This window comes from Moschus berezovskii, chromosome 7 (assembly GCF_049115385.1).
Source record: "Moschus berezovskii isolate FMDL1 chromosome 7, NW_MosBer_1.0, whole genome shotgun sequence".
NCBI lineage: Eukaryota > Metazoa > Chordata > Mammalia > Artiodactyla > Moschidae > Moschus > Moschus berezovskii.
The window spans coordinates 78,868,509-78,886,889 of NC_142466.1; the positions used below are offsets into that span (position 1 = coordinate 78,868,509).

At 39.9% G+C, this 18,381-nt stretch overlaps 1 protein-coding gene across 2 annotated transcripts in view; it reads left to right on the top strand.

Moving 5' to 3' along the window:
• Positions 1-4,278: 4,278 nt before the first annotated feature.
• The window catches only part of ADAM28 (ADAM metallopeptidase domain 28), a 78,034-nt gene continuing 63,931 nt past the window's right edge, over positions 4,279-18,381 (top strand). The window contains exons 1-3 of one of the 2 annotated variants that reach the window (XM_055427238.2): positions 4,279-4,399; positions 12,667-12,770; positions 18,163-18,239. In XM_055427238.2, coding sequence (XP_055283213.1) covers positions 4,351-4,399; positions 12,667-12,770; positions 18,163-18,239 — 230 coding nt within the window. In that variant the 5' untranslated portion in view covers positions 4,279-4,350. Of the gene's footprint in view, positions 4,400-12,666; positions 12,771-17,173; positions 17,254-18,162; positions 18,240-18,381 lie in introns of those variants that run through there. The other variant, XM_055427239.2, reaches the window with a different exon arrangement.

The window sequence follows — 18,381 nt, forward strand, 5'->3', positions numbered from 1 at the left end:
CTATAAAACAACAGGTGCATTCTAATCACCCAGGAAGTTTTTGCTCCCTTCTCTCTTCCTAATAAGAAGACTTTGCATCCCCTTGAGTGGGGTCAAGTAGATGGTGACTGAATCATCCTTTTTTCCCAGTTCCAATACTAACATCATTTGCTTTTCTTTTGATGTGATGTTCTTTGAAATAATCAGTATGGAAAGCAGAAAGAATAGTGAGAATTCTGGACTGAAGGGATTTTTGTGAAGTCGTTTAGAGGAAAAATAGAGTCTTCCATGTGTACTATTTCTCTTTCACCCCCAAGTGAATAGGAACAGAGCTATAATGGTCCAGAGAGATGAAACTGTGATGGTAAGGTCCTCTTGGAACTTCAGTGAGAACACTCCCACCTCAACTCTACCCAAGGAGACAAAGTTGAGGACATGATTTCTCATTCACATATCTTGATGGGCTTCCTAGGTGGTGCTAATGGTAAAGAATCCACCTGCCAATGCAGGAGATGCAGAAGATGTGGGTTCCATCCTTGGGCAGGGGAGATCCCTTGGAGGAGGGCATGGCAATCTATTCCAGTGTTCTTGCCTGGAGAATCCCATGGAATGAGAAGCCTGGTGGGCTAATCTTGATGGTTCGAAATAATTGTTTTTGAAGATATTTTGAAGGTCTTTAATGACATAAGCATACAGAGAACGCAGCAGAACTACTATGATTATTTAATCAGATACAATCTAAGAGTCTTAGTAACCTGCCCATAATTGGGTCCTTTTTTCCCCCATCATTCCACTCCCAGTTTTAGGTTCATCTACTCCTAAGAGGTAAGGATAAGATGTTTTAAACCTTGAGCACCTCTCCAACCAGACATTTATCTGTGTTTGTTCCAAGAGTTTCTTTTTTGAGGTGTGCAGCGGGGTGAAGAATAAGAAGAAAGGGTATCCTACTATGATACAGATACTCTGCTCCAAAATACATACCAAAAGCACCAATGAAAAGCCAGAGCTCAAGACAGATGCTCCCTGGTGCATTGATCCTCATTGTTTCCTGCTTGGTGCTAGATCTTTTCACTATCAATCTGTTACCAGCCAGCATGCCTAAAGGGTTTTCCTTTTCTGGCAATCATCTCCCAGTGAACTGTGCTCCTGAGGGGCACACAACTATTCTTTAAAATGATAATGAAACTATTACCTAGTCCATAGGAATGATGTGAAGATAAAAAGTGTTGATTCACATATGAAAGCTTAATATATGTAATCTATTATTTTCTGAAATAGATCTCTAGTCTGAAATCTGAATCTATTTTTCTAATTAACGACTGGATATTCTGCCTCTGAGCTTCCCTGGTGGCTCAGACAGTAAAGCATCTGCCTGCAATGCAGGAGATCCGGGTTCCATCACTGGGTCGGGAAGATCCTCTGGAGAAGGAAATGGCAACCCATTCCAGTATCCTTGCCTGGAAAATCCTATGGATGGAGGAGCCTGGCAGGCTACAGTCCATGGGGTCACAAAGAATTGGACATGATTGAGTTACTTCCAAAGGAGATCAGTTCATTGGAAGGACTGATGCTAAAGCTGAAACTCCAATACTTTGGCCACCTCATGCGAAGAGTTGACTCACTGGAAAAGACTCTGATACTGGGAGGGATTGAGGGCAGGAGGAGAAGGGGACAACAGAGAATAAGATGGCTGGATGGCATCACCGACTCGATGGACACGAGTTTGAGTGAACTCTGGGAGTTGGTGATGGACAGGGAGGCCTGGTGTGCTGTGATTCATGGGGTCACAAAGAGTCGGACACGACTGAGCGACTGAACTGAATTGAGCTACTTCACTTTGACTAACATGTCTTAGTAGCTTCCTAATTATTTCTTCTTCCATTTCCTGATCTCTTTCTGATTCCATTACTTTTTGCTGAATGAATGATCTTTTAGAAACGTGAAGTAACATATATTGCCCTCTGCCCAAGCACCACCAAGATCTTCCCGTTGCACTTGAAATAAGATACTTAAAAGCCCAACATTATCTGGCCCTTGGCCCACATACCCAATTTCCTCTTTTCCTCTCTTTCATTTCCTCCAGCTACATCAGCTCACTTTTTCTCTTGGATATGTCAGCTGTGCTTCAGCTTTAATCCTTTTGCATTGTCTCTTCCTTCTGCCAAAATGTTCTTCCCTCATATTTTTCCATGCCTGGGTTCTCATCATTGTGTTACCTCCTGAATCCATCCCTGTAGGCTGGACTTTAAAATAGACCAGTGAGACTTTGAGCCATCTGAGAAAGAAGGTAAAGCTAAGGCAGATACTGACTAAAACAGCTTCTTTATAATTGATTAAAGTGAATAAGGTAAAGTGAAAAAAAGTGAATGTGTTAGTCACTCAGTCATGTCTGACTCTTGTGACCCCACGAACTCTAGACTGCTAGGCTCCTCCGTCCGTGGAATTTTCCAGGCAAGAATACCTGAGTGTGCAGCTATTCCCCTCTTCACAGGATCTTCCTGATCTAGAGATTGAACCCATGTCTCCTCCACTGCAGGCAGATTCTTTACTGTCTGAGCCACCAGGGAAGCCCTGAAGGTAAAGGTGACTTATAACTGTGGAATAAGCATGTTTGCCAGTGCTTATCCTTAGGATTCAGAAGACTCACTTACCTGTCCTAGAAATTCCACAAGGCAAGCATCTTCTGACCCACACGAGGACTCATCTGCACAGCACCCATACACTGAAGGTGTTGAGAACAGAGACTCCTAATCCTGATAGCTGACATATTCAGTAATTAGATTCAAAAATTCCCTTATGGGCGGTTTCCCTGGTGGCCTGATGGTTAAGAAAGTGCCTTACAATGCAGGGGATGTGGGTTCGATCACTGGTCGAGGAACTAGGATCCCACATGCCACAGAGCAACCATGCCTGGGGACCGCAACTACTGAGTCCAAGGGCTCTGAAAGGTCTCACATGACACAAGGAGGTTTCCACTTGCTGCAACTAAGAGGCAGCACAGCCAAGTGAGTAAGTTAAAAGAAGAAAATTCCCTTATGGTTGTTAGCCAATATGTGTGTGATCATTTGGACATGTTTCTTTTCATAGTATAAGCTTGTGCTTCAGAATCCATAAAATGATGTATATTTTTAGTGGACCAGAAATGGGTTTTATAATAATACTTCAGGATTTTTTAATAATAGGAATTGCATATTTATTTCTCAACAGAAATATAACTGGGTATATAAATCAGTATAAGTCAGAAAGCATGTAAGTAAGTGATCAGACAACACAAGTTTAAATCTCACTTCTGCCACTTACTAGATAGATGACTTTGGGCAAGCTGCATAATCTTTTTATTCTGTAAAATAAGGAAAACTGAGTCTTAATCTCTTGAATTTTTAAACTTTTAAACCCCATTTTTTTCTTATACAAAATAGAAGTAAGATATTTATTAAACAGGAGTATTATAAGAATCAATATGATAATACACATAAAGGACCTGGAATTTAGTAAGCAGCTGTAATAAATGTTAGCTGTTTAATTAGCTGTACAGTGTGAGAGCTGGACATGCCAACTTGGACTCACTACCACCTGTGACAACTCCTAATATTTTTCTGGAAATTACATTCTTTGAGTCTTAAAGGCTTCCCCTAACCCCTCTTTCCTGGTTGTTATTGATGATATGAATACCCTTGGGGAGCTCAAAAGCCTTAAGCTTATAGGGTCATACATTCTTATTTCATGATAGTTTAAGTTCCCCAAGATCACTATTGTGGAAGAAGAGGCTAAGGATACAAGATAATGGAAAAGAGAATTTTATATAAATTCACACTGTAGATGTTCCATGGTGCCCTAAATGGGAAGGAAACTCTACTATATTATGATCTACTTCTTTTTCATATTCTTTTCCCTTATAGTTTACTGCAAAATATTGAGGAGAGTTCTCTGTGCTGTGTAGTAGGTCCTTGCTGGTTATCTATTTTATATATAGTAGAGTGTACATACAAGTATATTTCTTATACAGATAATAAATACACATATTTGTCAAGGTACATTGAAGCCGTTCTCCTGGTGGCTTCTGGGAATATAGAATTTTATTGGACATGGACTACTTTTAAGTGGGGAACATGGGGAATGTCAGAGAAACAATAGCATAGGATAAAGGGATCTTGGAGCCAGGCAGCAGCCAGAACTTCCGCCTGCTGTGCCATTGTTACAGGACCACAGCTCCAAGGTTGTGCAACACCTTTAGTAAACACTTCCTGAAGCAGAGACAAGAATGAACCCTGGGGTTTCGGTCTGTCTCACTTGAGAGGAGGAAGGGACAGACCAGGAGGGCAGTCTGCTTGAGTGAGAAGAGTGGATACCAGGCTCCTGGGAGCACCCAGCATGTGGCAACAGCTTCTGATGGCCACCTTACTCCTTGCTCCACTTCCAGGTAGGCGTTTAATTCCTTTACAGATTCTGTTAAATACCTGCTTGGTTTTCATCTTCTCCCAAAAGTTTTTTTTCACCAGCTTTACTAACCAGTTTGGCAGGCTTAATCTGTTGTTTTTGGGGGCTCTGACTGATATAAATAGTATAAAGGAGAAGCAAGGGGGCTTCTTGACCACTATTTACACATATGATCTGAGAATAGGGAAGTCACAGGGGAGATTTCATTCACCATCATTTAACCAATGAATATGATCTTTGAGTCAAAGAATGGAAGGCCTCAAAATCAACCTTGTCATTTTTAGAGTGGTTAAGATGAGGCAGATTTGACTGGTTATTACAGTGCAGGAGGCTTCAGAAAGTATGTTATTATTGTTGGAGCCAGTTTGACTCTTTTCGTTTCGATCACATTTTTGTATTTGTTGTTCAGTTGCTCAGTCGTGTCCCCGACTCTTTGTGACCACATGGACTGCAGCAGGTCAGGCTTTCCTGTCCTTCACCATCTCCCAGCACTTTCTCCAACTCATGTCCATTGAGTCAGTGACAGCATCCAATCATCTCATTCTCTGTCGCCCCTTCTCCTCTTGCCTTCTTACCCCTTTTTATATTTAGTCCTCTTATTATTGGTGATAATAAATACATTGAAATAGAAATAAATATGATGCATTAAAAATAAACATTTCATGTTTATAAAGCACCGTGATATTACTTGATCAAAACAATGCTGCCATAAAGCTTAAGTCGATCATTCACTTCCATTTTTCTGGTTAGATCAAACATTTGTTATTGAAAAAAAGACACAATATGAAATTTGTGAATGAAGCTTTATTTGGGACAAAATGAGGACAATAGTCTGGGAGACAGCATCTCAGATAACTGGGGAATTGCTTTCAAGAGGTAGGGCAGGGAGATCAGTATATCAGTGATCTTGCTGAGGGGGATGCATGCAATCAACAACACATTTGGGCAGGTTGATCATAAGAAAACTGCTGCTGGATATCTCCATTAATGATTTTAGTGCTTTTCTAGATATGGGAAAATGCAAGAAATTAGGCTTATAATATCTTCTCCTAAAAGTATCTAACTATCTGAAGGTCTGTTCTACTAGTTTCTCCCAGAGCCAAGTGTCTCATTTCTCATCTCTGCCCTGAACTCTTGTTTCAGGCTATGTATTGAAGATCAGTTACTACTAGTGACTTCATTCTTGTAGTGCCAGATGGCAAGCAGCAGTTTTTAGTTTAAGGATTAAAAAGTAGGGACTTCCCTGATGGTACAGTGGCTAAGACTCTGTGCTCTCAGTGCAGGGGACCCTGGTCAGGGAACTGGATCCCACATGCTAAAAGTAAGAATTTGGGATGCTGCAACTAGAGATCCTGAGTGCTGCAACTAGGACCTAGCACAGCCAAATAAATATATTTATAAATATATGTGCATGCATGTTAAGTTGCTTCAGTCCATGAGATTCTCCAGGCAAGAATACTGGAATAAGTTGCGGTGCCCTCTTCCAGGGGATCTTTGACCCACTTGGGTCGAGCCCAAGTCTCTTACATCTCCAGCATTGGCAGGCAGTTTCTTTACCACTAGAGCCACTTGGGAAGCTCTTGTATGTTAGATCAGATAACATATTTCCTTTGATTATTTCTACTTCTAGAGCTTGTTGAAGTCAGCACATTAACTTCAATGTCTGAGACTCCTTCCCTGGTAAATGTTTTCTTGGGTTTTAGAATGTTTGTTGGGACCTAGAAATGATACAAACAAGAAGGATGAGGTTAGGAAGGGAAAGACTCTCCTACCCCTTGCACCTGCTCAGTTCAGTTCAGTTCAGTTCAGTTCAGTCGCTCAGTCGTGTCCGACTCTCCGCGACCCCATGAATCACAGCATGCCAGGCCTCTCTGTCCATCACCAACTCCCGGAGTTCACTCAAACTCATGTCCACAGAGTCGGTGATGCCATCCAGCCATCTCATTCTCTGTCGTCCCCTTCTCCTCCTGCTCCCAATCCTTCCCAGCATCAGAGTCTTTTCCAGTGAGGCTAGGCAAGAAAAAAAAAGGAAATACATTTAAAAAAGACGGCATATATGTATACATATAGCTGATTCACCTTGCTGTGAAGCAGAAGCTAACACATTATAAAATAACTATGCTCCAATAAAAATTAATTTAAAAAGTTGTGCTAGATATTTAAATTATTGACTTAAAACTCCTATTTTTAAAAAATCAAACTTACTAGACACCTTCTTTTCCACATTTTCTGAAAATACAATCACTGAAAACTCTCTGGGGCCCTTTGCTTGGTTGAAACATAAGAATTGTTTGTGTACTAGCCTTATCCAACAGCATAAAGATCAAGCTGGATCCATTAACAGAATAGCATAGCTGACACTGGGTGCCACCCACATTATAGCCTTTTTGATGAAACTGGGCATACCAACTGGTTCTGTTCCCCTGTCTTTGCACTCACAATTGCCCCAAGAGACACAATATTTTTAGAAGTTAAGTCTAAAAGTATGATATCTCTGAATGCTTGGTGGTGGAGGACCAAGGTTCTGAAGTGGCTTTTGTGAGGATGGGGAGGAGAGTCCTTACAGAAAGCTCCCCTGCCCCCATCTTCCATCTGGGACAGAAAGCTCCCTCTCTTCTTACCTTCCAATGTGTATTTTCAAGAGTGTTTCTATGGTCACTGAAATACCCTGATATCATTCCCATATTAATTTCTTTTCCAGTCAAATGTAAGAAGTAAAACAATTTTCATTTTCCCATCTTTTTTTGTTTGTTTCTCTGCCCTCATCACCCAGAGAATAAACAAGAGCCACTCCCAGCATACTTTTGCCCAGTTCTTAAATATGTGAAATTTAAAAAATGAAGTAAAATCAGGCCAACTGTTTGTAATGAGCTTTACAATCCCTCAAGAAAAATAACAAGAGATTTCCTTGTGGAAAGGGGGAAAAAATTTAAAGAATGTGGCAGGTGCTTGGGGGTGAAAAACTGAGACCAAAGAGGAAGGTCTTTATTTCAGCAGAATGCCCAGGGAATACAGTATCTTTTGAAATCACTTTACTTCAAATTAGCAATTTCTTATTGCTTTCATCAGGTAACTAGAAGACCAAAAAGAATATCTGTAATTTAATCTTAATAACCAAAATGATAGACTTAATTAGGATGTGTTTTTTCCTTAGTGTCTGTACTTTTTTTTATCACATAAAGTTTAAAATCATCAGATAGTTTGGTGGGGTACAGAGAATTCCAGAACTTAAGTCAATGTCATTGCATAAACCCTGATTCAGGGCTTAACATCTTGTGTTTAGTTTGGAAAGAAACTTCTTTAAACAGTATCTTTGGGAAAAAAAAAGGCTAAGCTCCAAAATGCCCCATGCATATTAAAAAACAAAGTAGCCTTCCAGATTAATGTCTGTTTTATTAATCCTGTAAACAAGACTTAACTTTTTCTAGAGACAAAGAAGAGCTTCCCAGGTGGTGCCAGTGGTTAAGAACCAACCTGTCAATGTAGGAGACAAGACAGGGCTTCGATCCCTGGGTTGGGAAGATCCCCTGGAGGAGGCTGTGGCAGTGCACTTCAATATTCTTGTTGGAGGATCCCATGGATAGAGGAGCCTGGCGGGCTACAGTATATAGTGTGGAAAAGAGTCAGACAGGATTGAAGTGACTTAGCACGCACACAAGTAAAGACAGAGAGAGGGAGTGAAAGGGAGACAGAACACAGGAAGGAAGAAAGAAGGGAGGGAAAATTCTAGATTAAAAAAAGGTAGGGAGACATGAAAACTAAATAAAAGACCTGATTCTAGACTGGACCCTGCAATGGAATGAATAAAATACCAGAAAGGATATTACTGGGGCAATTGACAAAATTGAAATATAGATGATAAAGTGTTAGGTCAGTGTTAAATTTCTTTAATTTGATTGTTGGGCTGTGGTGGTATAAGAGAATATTCTTATACTTAGGAAATATTGAAGTTTGTAGGAGTAAAGAATCATGGTGCATCTAATGTAACTGCTGCTGCTGCTGCTAAGTCACTTCAGTCGTATCTGACTCTCTGCAACCCCATAGACAGCAGCCCACCAGGCCCCATGGTCCCTGGGATTCTCCAGGCAAGAACACTACTCATCCTCAAATGATTAGAAAAAATTGTGTGTATATGTATATGTACACACATGTATATAACATATGTATATATGTGAGAGGCTGAGAATATGCAAAATTTCAGTAAGAACAACTTCAAAATATTGGTGGCTTACAAGAATACTTTATTTCTCACTAATCAGCATGTTTTGAAAAGGGTGAATCTGTGAATCAGGTAAATTTGGGCAAAGGCTATAAAGATGTTGTTTCTACTATTCCTATTCTTGCAACTCTCACGTATATTTGAATTTATTTCCAAATAAAAAGTGTTTAAAAGTCCAAAAATAAAAGATTTAACTTTTCTAAAACTATTAAGCAGTGAAAATAATGATCTAACCCAAACCTGAATAACAGTTTTCTTTTTTGATCCAGTTCTGCTAGTTAGAACTAATCTAGTTTGTGAGTTCTGCGGGAGAGAGAAAAGCAAGTGTTGAGATGAATTGGTGGAAACACTGTGTTTTGTCTTCAGATTTGTGGAATTCCTGGATGGCAGTTAGTTGTGATCATTCCACAGGCTTCAGAGTAATTAGCCTGATGTTTTTCAGCTGGGAGGAGACTGCAGTATCTCCATCACACTTAAGGATGAATGAGCCAAATAACATGTGGGTCCATTTCCTCTCTCTTCCTGCTGCATAATTAGTTATATCTCAAGTCTCATTCTTTCAGGGGCCTTCTTGGTTTCAGAAAAAGAAGGGCCATTAAGGGAAAATCTATCTGTTTTACTTAGAGATGTCCTGTGTTGTAAAAGCATGAAGAGCTGGAAATCTGTTCACTTCAAACTGAAAAAAATATGAGAGGTTCCTGGAAGCTTTTGAAAAACTCTGCTAGTTTAGTTTATTCATTGATTTAATTTGGTTGTCCATTGGAAGTGTTTGGCCATCAAACAAAGAGTTGGAAAGACAGTTCACCACAGATTTACATATTTAGACTTCACATTTAAGAGTTAGTTGATGATTTCTGATTTCATGAAATGTTAGAATTTGGATTATGAACTGGGTGCGTGGAGATCAATGTGTACATCAGAGAAAACTTGTGTTGGGTGGATTTGCCTGTTTGCACTCACCACCTCTGGTGGGGAGCATGTGAGTGTTATCACCCTCTGTTTTTATAAAAGGAATTAGTTGAATAATAATTTTTTTATGACCTGAGGGCAGTTTGGACTAATATTCCCCATCAGAATAATGTGTATTATGAATGAAAGCCATTTTTCATGCAGCAGTTTTAGAAGAGTTACTCTGGTTGCAGCATTGGTGGAATATATGGCTTCATGAGCTCCATATTAATGGGACTAATTGTGTCGATTACACAATCACCAGACAGCGCGTGGGTGCCTTTGGTGTATTTATACACAGAATAATGGGAAGCTGTAGGGAATTGTGTTGCTACCATCAGTTAATTTCTGGAGTAATGTCTCTGATTTTTAATAAGATGTCTAGATTTGTCACAGATTTTCTTCCAAGGAACAAGCATATTAAAAAGCAGAGACATCACTTTGCTGACAAAGGCCCATACAGTAAAAGCTATGGTTTTTCCAGTAGTTATGTATAACCCACTCCAGTGTTCCTGCCTGGAGAATCCCAGGGATGGGGGAGCCTGGTGGGCTTCCGTCTATGGGGTCGCACAGAGTCGAACACGACTGAAGTGACTTAGCAGCATGGATGTGAGAACTGGACCATAAAGAAGGATGAGTGCCAGAGAATTGATGCTTTTGAACTGTGGTGTTGGAGAAGACTCTCGAGAGTCCCTTGGACTGCAAGGAAATCAAACCTGCAAGGAGATCAATCCTCAAGGAAATAAGTCCTGAATATTCATTGGAAGGACTGATGCTGAAGTGGGCAATACTTTGGCCACCTGATGTGAAGAGCTGACTCATTAGAAATGACCCTGATGCTGGGAAAGATTGAAGGCAGGAGGAGAATGGGACAACAGAGGACAAGATGGTTGGATGGCATCACTGACTCAATGGACATGAACTTGAGCAAGCTCTGGGAGATGATGAAGAACAAGAAAGCCTGGTGTTCTGCAGTCCATGAGGTCACAAAAAGCTGGACACAACTTAGCGACTGAGGGACTGAACAACAATGACAATTTTCACCATATGGAAAGAAAATGACTGATTTAATATTCCTTTAAGATTTTGAACTTCAGTTATGAACTTTTAAAACTAATGCTATTATTTTCCTTTACCAAAAATTAAATAAAAATAAAAAACTCCCAGACTGCTTGAACTGTTCTTCAGTTCAGTTCAGTCACTCAGTCGTGTCCGACTCTTTGCGACCCCATGAATCACAGCACGCCAGGCCTCCCTGTCCATCACCAACTCCCAGAGTTCACTCAAACTCATGCCCATCGAGTCGGTGATGCCATCCAGCCATCTCATTCTCTGTCGTCTCCTTCTCCTCCTTCCCCCAATCCCTCCCAGCCTCAGAGTCTTTTCCAGTAAGTCAGCTCTTCGCATGAGGTGGACTTAGAAATCATTTAATTTGACTAATTTTTCTGAACAATTAAAAAACCCAAACTAAACCTAAAGTTAAGGTAAGTGTTGATGTCATGGCTTTAAGTGTTTTGGGAATGTTTTTAAGGATAAATCTTGAGTCAGTGAAAGAAAAGCCATTTCATTACTTAAGCACTCCATTTTGAACCCAATGAGCTCTTTGCCAATTTAATCCCTTTTCCTATCCTTCAGAGTTAAATGCAAATGGCTCTAAGAATGGTCAGATGAATGAAAACTATCCTAAAATGATAAAACAAAATCAACATCACTAGGCAATTTTGGAAAGTTTCTACTTTAGTTTCTGAAGAAACTTTGAAAAAATAAACACTTTTCTTCTCTGGTGCATCATTAGGATAAGTGTACACTCATGAAAGTTGATTAATGAAAAATACAGTTTTCTTTGCTATAAGATCAACCACAGTCACATAAATTTGTATTATCATAGAATTTAGGTTTGCCTATTTTATTTATTTATTTATTTTTATTATTATAATTTTAAAATTTCTGCCTGCCTTGGGTCTTTTTCCTAGTACACAGGCTCTTAGCACGTGTGATCTTAGTTCCCAGGCCAGGGATGAAACCCTTGTCTCCATCATTGGCAGGCTGATTCTTATTCTTAACCACTGGATCACCAGGGAAGGTCCTAGGTTTACCAATTTTAATAAGCTAAGAATACCCTCTAGTCATTTAAAGCCTTTGCAGTCACAGTTAGGACCTAACTTCTGGTTTGGCCAGAAGTTTCAAACCAAGTTGTGCACCTTGATTTCCCTGTACATACAGTCTGTGCTGAACCATGTGGGCAAATAAAAAAGAAAATAGAAAATTTTGTGTTAGCTTTGGGAAATCTGAATTTCTCTAAAAAAAAAAAAGAAAACTTCCAGAAGCAAGATTGATATGAGATCTCAAGATGCAGATAGAAAATTGAAGCTTTCCAATTCTCTTTCAACATAACTGCAGACTCAAAAATTTTCCTTCCTGACCAGTGCTAGTGTTCTAATTGTCTGCTTCTCTAGTTTTCTTTTTCTTTTTTGGTATTTGTATGCAAAAACATGAAGGTTTGTCTGTACTGCAAAAGCTAGCCCAATCTATGGAGCTGGTACTGGAGACTTTTCCTACTGATTCAGTTTCTTTCACTAGTAAAAAATATTCCTGTTGGAAAACCCAACAGAAATATACTTGAATCTTAAATGGCATCCATTCATTATTTAATTTTTATAACACTGTGTAGTTTCAGAGTGCTTCAATTCGATTATTCTGACACTGATTAGCTTTCTGGAGGATTAGTTTGATTCCTTCTCTCCTGTCCTGGTTTTTGTCTATACTGTTTGCTCCATTCCCCTAGGTGATCCTAGAGGCAAAAAGAAGTGGGGAAATTCCAAAGAAATATATTCACTAAGCAGAGGAACTGGTAAACTTTCAGTGGAAAAAATATCTGAAGATATAGGTTAAAGATAGAAAGAGTGGGTTTCTGATTTTTTTGGTTGTTTCTTATGTTGGCACTTGTATAACTCTCTCATATAACTAAGTTAAAGCCTCTGCATGTGGTATCATTCATCAGCAATGCCATCAGGAAGGTCGTTACCTAGTAGCCTATGTTAGTTCTGCTTAGCTTAATCTTCTCCAACGTTTTATTTTCTCAGTAAATTCTATAAAAGAGCTTCCAGGAGTGAAAAACTATGAAGTGGTTTATCCCAAAAGACTTCATCCACGACATAAAAGAGAGGTCAAGGATCCAGGTCAACAGGTACAACTTTTGATTTAATAAAAAAATTTGAATATATATATATATATATATATATGCACACACAAATATATGGGCTTTCCAGGTGTTTCAGAGGTAAAGAATCTACCTGCCAATGCAGGAGACTCTGGTTCTAGCCCTGGGTTGGGAAGATCCCTGGAGGAGGAAATGGCACCACTCTAGTATTTTTGCCTGGGAAATTCCATGGACAGAAGAGCCTGGTGGGCTTTAGTCCATGGGGTTGCAAACAGTCAGATATGGATATACACACTTCCCTGGTGGCTCAGAGGGTAAAGCGTCTGCCTGCAATGCAGGAGACCCGGGTTCAATCCCTGGGTCGGGAAGATCCCCTGGAGAAGGAAATGGCAACCCACTCTAGTACTCTTGCCTGGAAAATCCCATGGACACAGAAACCTGGTAGGCTACAGTCCATGGGGTCGCAAAGAGTCGGACATGACTGAGCGACTTCACTTTTGCTTTCATATATATATAAATATATTTCATATATAAGTATATACATTTTTTGTAGATAGACATATACACATTTGTGTATGTTTTTTACCAATATTATCTTTGTTAATCTTCATGATAACCCAACATTCTATTATTAGCTTCATTTTGATGCTAAAATTCTGACAGTTGAAATAAACTATCCAAAGTCTCACAGAGAGTAAACTTTAATTACTTATGGCAATTCATAATTCATTCTGTTACTTTTAAAGAATTTTATACAGTGTTTTTTATCTCTATCTATCATCATCTTTAGAAACGTGGTGGTGGTGGTTTAGTCAGTAAGTTGTGTCCAACTCTTGCAACCCCATGGACCCCTGCCAGGTTCCACATACAAACAAAACTGTGAACACTAAATTTGAAGTGAAAAAATAAAATATTGTGAGTGAATGCATGCATAGATGTGTAGTAAATTAGAATTACTGTAATTAAACACAAAATTTACCCTGCTTTTTTCAAAAGAAGTGGTTATTAAAGTTTGTAGAATTCTTACCACTTGACAAAATACACATTCTCAGTCAAAAGACGGAAGCTGAAACATGATGATTCATTCCACAGCAATTTTCTAATTACCTACACCTGCAATTCTTCTGCTGAGAGCCAGGAAAATACTAATATATGAGATGGAAATAACTTTTACATCTACCTACTATAAGATGAAACTTTCTGGAAGTTCATATTCCCCAACTGGACAAAGTTCCTCACCGGTTATTCTTTCTGACACAAACACATGTATAGCAACTAAAGTCAGAGAAGACTCTGTTTTCCAAAATAATAGTCTCTCAACAAAATGTTTCTGCTAAATTTATATAGGACCCATATGTACTGGCTTCTATGTCAATATTACTTTCTTCAAAAGCTCTCTGGCAGTGTCTTAAAAATGCCAGCTACCTTTCTTACTGAGTATTTTGAGGCAGAAACAAAGTTCTTGGAAATGATCTTGGTGATTTCTGTATTGAGACTTTTGGTCTTCCTTGTGCAAATAATTAATTAGCAATTACTTGAAACATTGAGAATTTCTAATGCCTGACCTAGGGGACCTACATAGATCTCAGTCTGAACTGATCACTTCTCAAGGCAATCTGCCTGCAGTGCAGGAGACACAGAAGATGTGGGCTTGATCCCTATGTGGAAAAAATCCCCTGGAGAAGGAGATGGCAACCCAATTACAGTATTCTTGCCAGGAAAGTCTCACAGACAGAGGGGCCTCATGGGCCATGGTCTGAGACTTTGCAGAATCAGACACAACTGAGCCCTCACTCACTATTATACAACTGTGCCCCCTGCTGGACCAGAGCACTAAGGCACAAGCATTACCTGTCAGGTGTGCCAAGAACATGGCTCCATCTCTCTGACTTCATCACACTTGTCCAAGTCACTTAAGATTTGAGCTGGAGTGAAGTCATCCTTTGAAAACTTTTCTGGAGGAGGCACTAATAGCCAAGGTAGAATTTTGAAGATTTTATTCATGATTGTATGTTACATACATGGCATAAAGAGGCTTGAATAAGCTTTTGTGGGATAAGTGAGCAAATAAATAAGTAAACAGATGAATGAATTCGTGTAAGTGGAATACATTTCCTATATACCTGCATAGATGCATTTTCAGCAAATACTTAGTCAAGGTCCCTGATGTTGAAACTTACATTCTAAAGTTGATCACTATTCTTCCTAGGATTCTGTCTTCAGATCACACACTTTCTTAGAGGCCAAAACCATCTTGTTGTCAGCCTATGACACAAAGTAGAATATCTGGCACCACAATGTGTGCTGTGCTTAGTCACTCAGTCATGTCCAACTCTTTGTGACCCCATGGCATGTAGTCCACCAGGCTCTTCTGTCCATGGGGATTCTCCAAGCAAGGGTACTGGAGTGGGTTGCTATGCCCTCCTCCAGGGGATCTTCCCTACCAGGATTGAACCCAGGTCTCCCGTATTGCAGGCGGATTCTTTACAAACTGAGCCACCCAGGAAGCCTAGCACCACAATGCCTCCCCTATAGTGCAAACAATTTCAGACCTTAACTCGGTCCAACAGGGTTTCTAGAGCTTAGATTACCATATGTTATGATCACAGTTGTGCTACTAGAATTAAGAAACTCCCTGGACTTCTGAGGTTTCCCTGGTGTGATCACTTGCCATTATCCAGTTCTGCTTCCATCCCAGAAGCATCCAGAACCATGACCTTCCCAATCCACCCTGTAGTCCTTAACCATGGTGTTTCCTAGAGGGAAATTTTATTTATATATCCCTGTGCCCAGCTAATCTTACTCAGTGGGCTCCAAGTCATTTCCTTCTAGTAGAATCTCTCCAAATCAAGATGCCAATTTCCTCTCCCACCCCCTAATTCAAAACCTAGATAGACGAGAAATAAAACACACTTCTTACTATCAGGCATTGTCCTTCACCATGAATTTCTACTTGAGAAGTGCAGTTGTAACGTTACCCAGTCCTGACTCTCTAATGCTCAGTCACTCAGTCATGTCCGACTCTTTGCAACCCCATGATTGGTAGCCCATCAGGCTCCTCTGTCCATGGTATTTTCCAGGTGAGAAAATGAAAATGGAGTGGGTGCCATTTCCTTCCCTAGGGGATCTTCCTGATCCAGGGATCAAACCCGTGTCTACTGCATCTTCTGCATTGGCAGGTGATTCTTTACCACTGAACCTCCAGGGAAGCCCTCTTTCGCATAGTCTCTGGTTTTCTTCTTTGCTGTTTCCTTTCATCCATACCCTTTATGCTAATGTCAGCTAAAACTTCCAATCCACAATTATCTTTTCTGAAATAACCTCCAACTAATATTGGGTTGACCAAAAAGTTCTTCGGGGTTTATATCGGAAAAAACCAAACAAACATTTTTGTCAACCTAATATTTTAGCTCACTATCCACCACAAACCTTTCATGACAGAAAATAGATATTGGGAAGGCTCTTCTGTATGGAAGGTCAAATCTAGTATTCTCCTAATATTTTCATTCTAAATCTGGCCTTTCTTAAACCTGAACAAAAAGTGGTGACAATAATTCCCCATGACATTTGTTTTCAACCTTTAGGCTTTTGCAGCTCCTGTTATTCATGAAAATTAACTGAATTACAACAGCTTTCCCTCATTTAGACCCACAGTGTAGGATATTTATAGTCCTGGATTTTTAACACCAGATGAGCCTTCAAAACTGATCATTTAAAGGAAATTTGGGCTGAAATAACTGACCTTGGAGATGGCAAATCCCTGTACAATATTTTGAATGGATGGCTCTTTCTTTTTTAAAAAAAGTTTTATTTATTTTATTTATTATTATTATTTTCCTTGTGCTTGGTCTTTGCTGCAGTGCACAGGCTTCTCATTGCAATAGCTTCTCTTGTTGTAGAGAATGAGCTGAAAGGCTTGTGAGTTTCAGTAATTGTAACATCATGGGCTCAGTAACTGTGACTCACGGGCATAGTTGCAGCTGCGGCATATGGAATCTTCTGGGAGCAGGGATCGAACCCGCGCCCCCTGTGTTGACAGGTGGATTCTTATCCACTTCGCCACCAGGGGGTCTAGATGGCTCTAACTTTCTGTTGTCCTTGGATGAGCTCAGGACTTTTCCCTTTCTCAGTAGAGGGAGGAGACAGGAAAACTTGACCTTAAGTGCAGCACAGCAGTGGAAACAGCACTCAGCTCATAAGTGGTGCTCCATCACATTTGGTCTGCCATATTGGATCTCTTTAATAATAACAATGTCCTGGCACTTCCCAGAGAATTGGTAGAGATTATGTGCCACCATGGTTTATAACCTTGCTTTATAGAACAAAGTAAGAATTCAGTACTTGATAACATCTTTTTAAAATCTTTCGATGGAGACCTGTCTCCTCCTGTATATACAAATCTAAACTTAAAATAGTTTTTTTCTACACAGTGTACTAGAAGTGACATTGTCTTCTCTTTCTGAACACCCGAGACTGTATTTTCTTCCCGATGACCTCTTCCTGCCTTCAGGTACAAATTTGTGTTATTTTTCCCATATTCTGCCCTCCACTTAGCCTTGAGAAGACCTATAGACCACATTAGTGAGGACTTTCTTGGTGGTACAGTAATAAGAATCTGCCTACCAATGCAGGAAATAGGGGTTCTATCCCTGGTTGGGATGGTTCCACATGCCACATGCACCACAACTACTGATCCCATTCTCCAGAGCCCTTGGGCTGCAACTACTGACGCCTGGGTGCCACAGAGCCCATGCTCCTCAACAAGAGAAATCACCCCAATGAGAATCTTGTGCACCGCAATGAAGAGTAGCCCTCACTCACCACAACTAGAGAAAGCGTGCACAGCAACAAAGACACAGCACTATCAAGAAAAGACGTTAGTGAGAGGCTTGCAGGTCTTTGGGTCTGTGTGCACACTAGTTTTTCTTCTCAAACCACTTCCCCATGCTGCATCACCTGTTCAATTCATATCTTAGCTTTCATTATTTCCTCAGGAAAGCCTTTCCTACCCTTAAGATATCAGACATCCTACCCTACTTCCATATTTATGCCCCTTATCACAGGCAACTCACTTTTGCTGTGTCCTTTTCACAAGGCTATAAGTTTTCTGATAGTAGGTAACACTTTTTTCTGCTTAGAAGCCCATTCCCAGAATTAAACGGTGTCTGGCATGTAACTTGCACTCAGTCTTTGTAGAATGAGCAACTGGATGGATGGATAGATGGCTTGGCATAAAGATCTCAGATAATTTGTCTATTCAATTGGCAGTCGTTTGCTTTGTTAAAAGTGACAGAAGTAGACATTTGGGATTACAGCCATTACTGGGGAAAAAAGGCAGGCATTGTTTCTAGTGATGAACATAGCCAAATGAATATGTGTATGTATTTATTTGCCAATAAATGTTTGTGTATTTTTGCAGGAAAATTTTGAAACTGAATTGAAGTATGAAATGACGGTTAATGGAAAAATGGCAGTGCTTTACTTGAAAAAAAACAAGTAAGTGCCTTTATTTCTGATGTTATCCTTGCCAACAACCAGTTAGCATATGGAAAGTGTGCTAATTTAGTCTGTTACTAGTTAGGGGCTCCTGGAAATCTTGGATATTCAGCTTTTATTCTCAATTGACCCAATGGGTTCC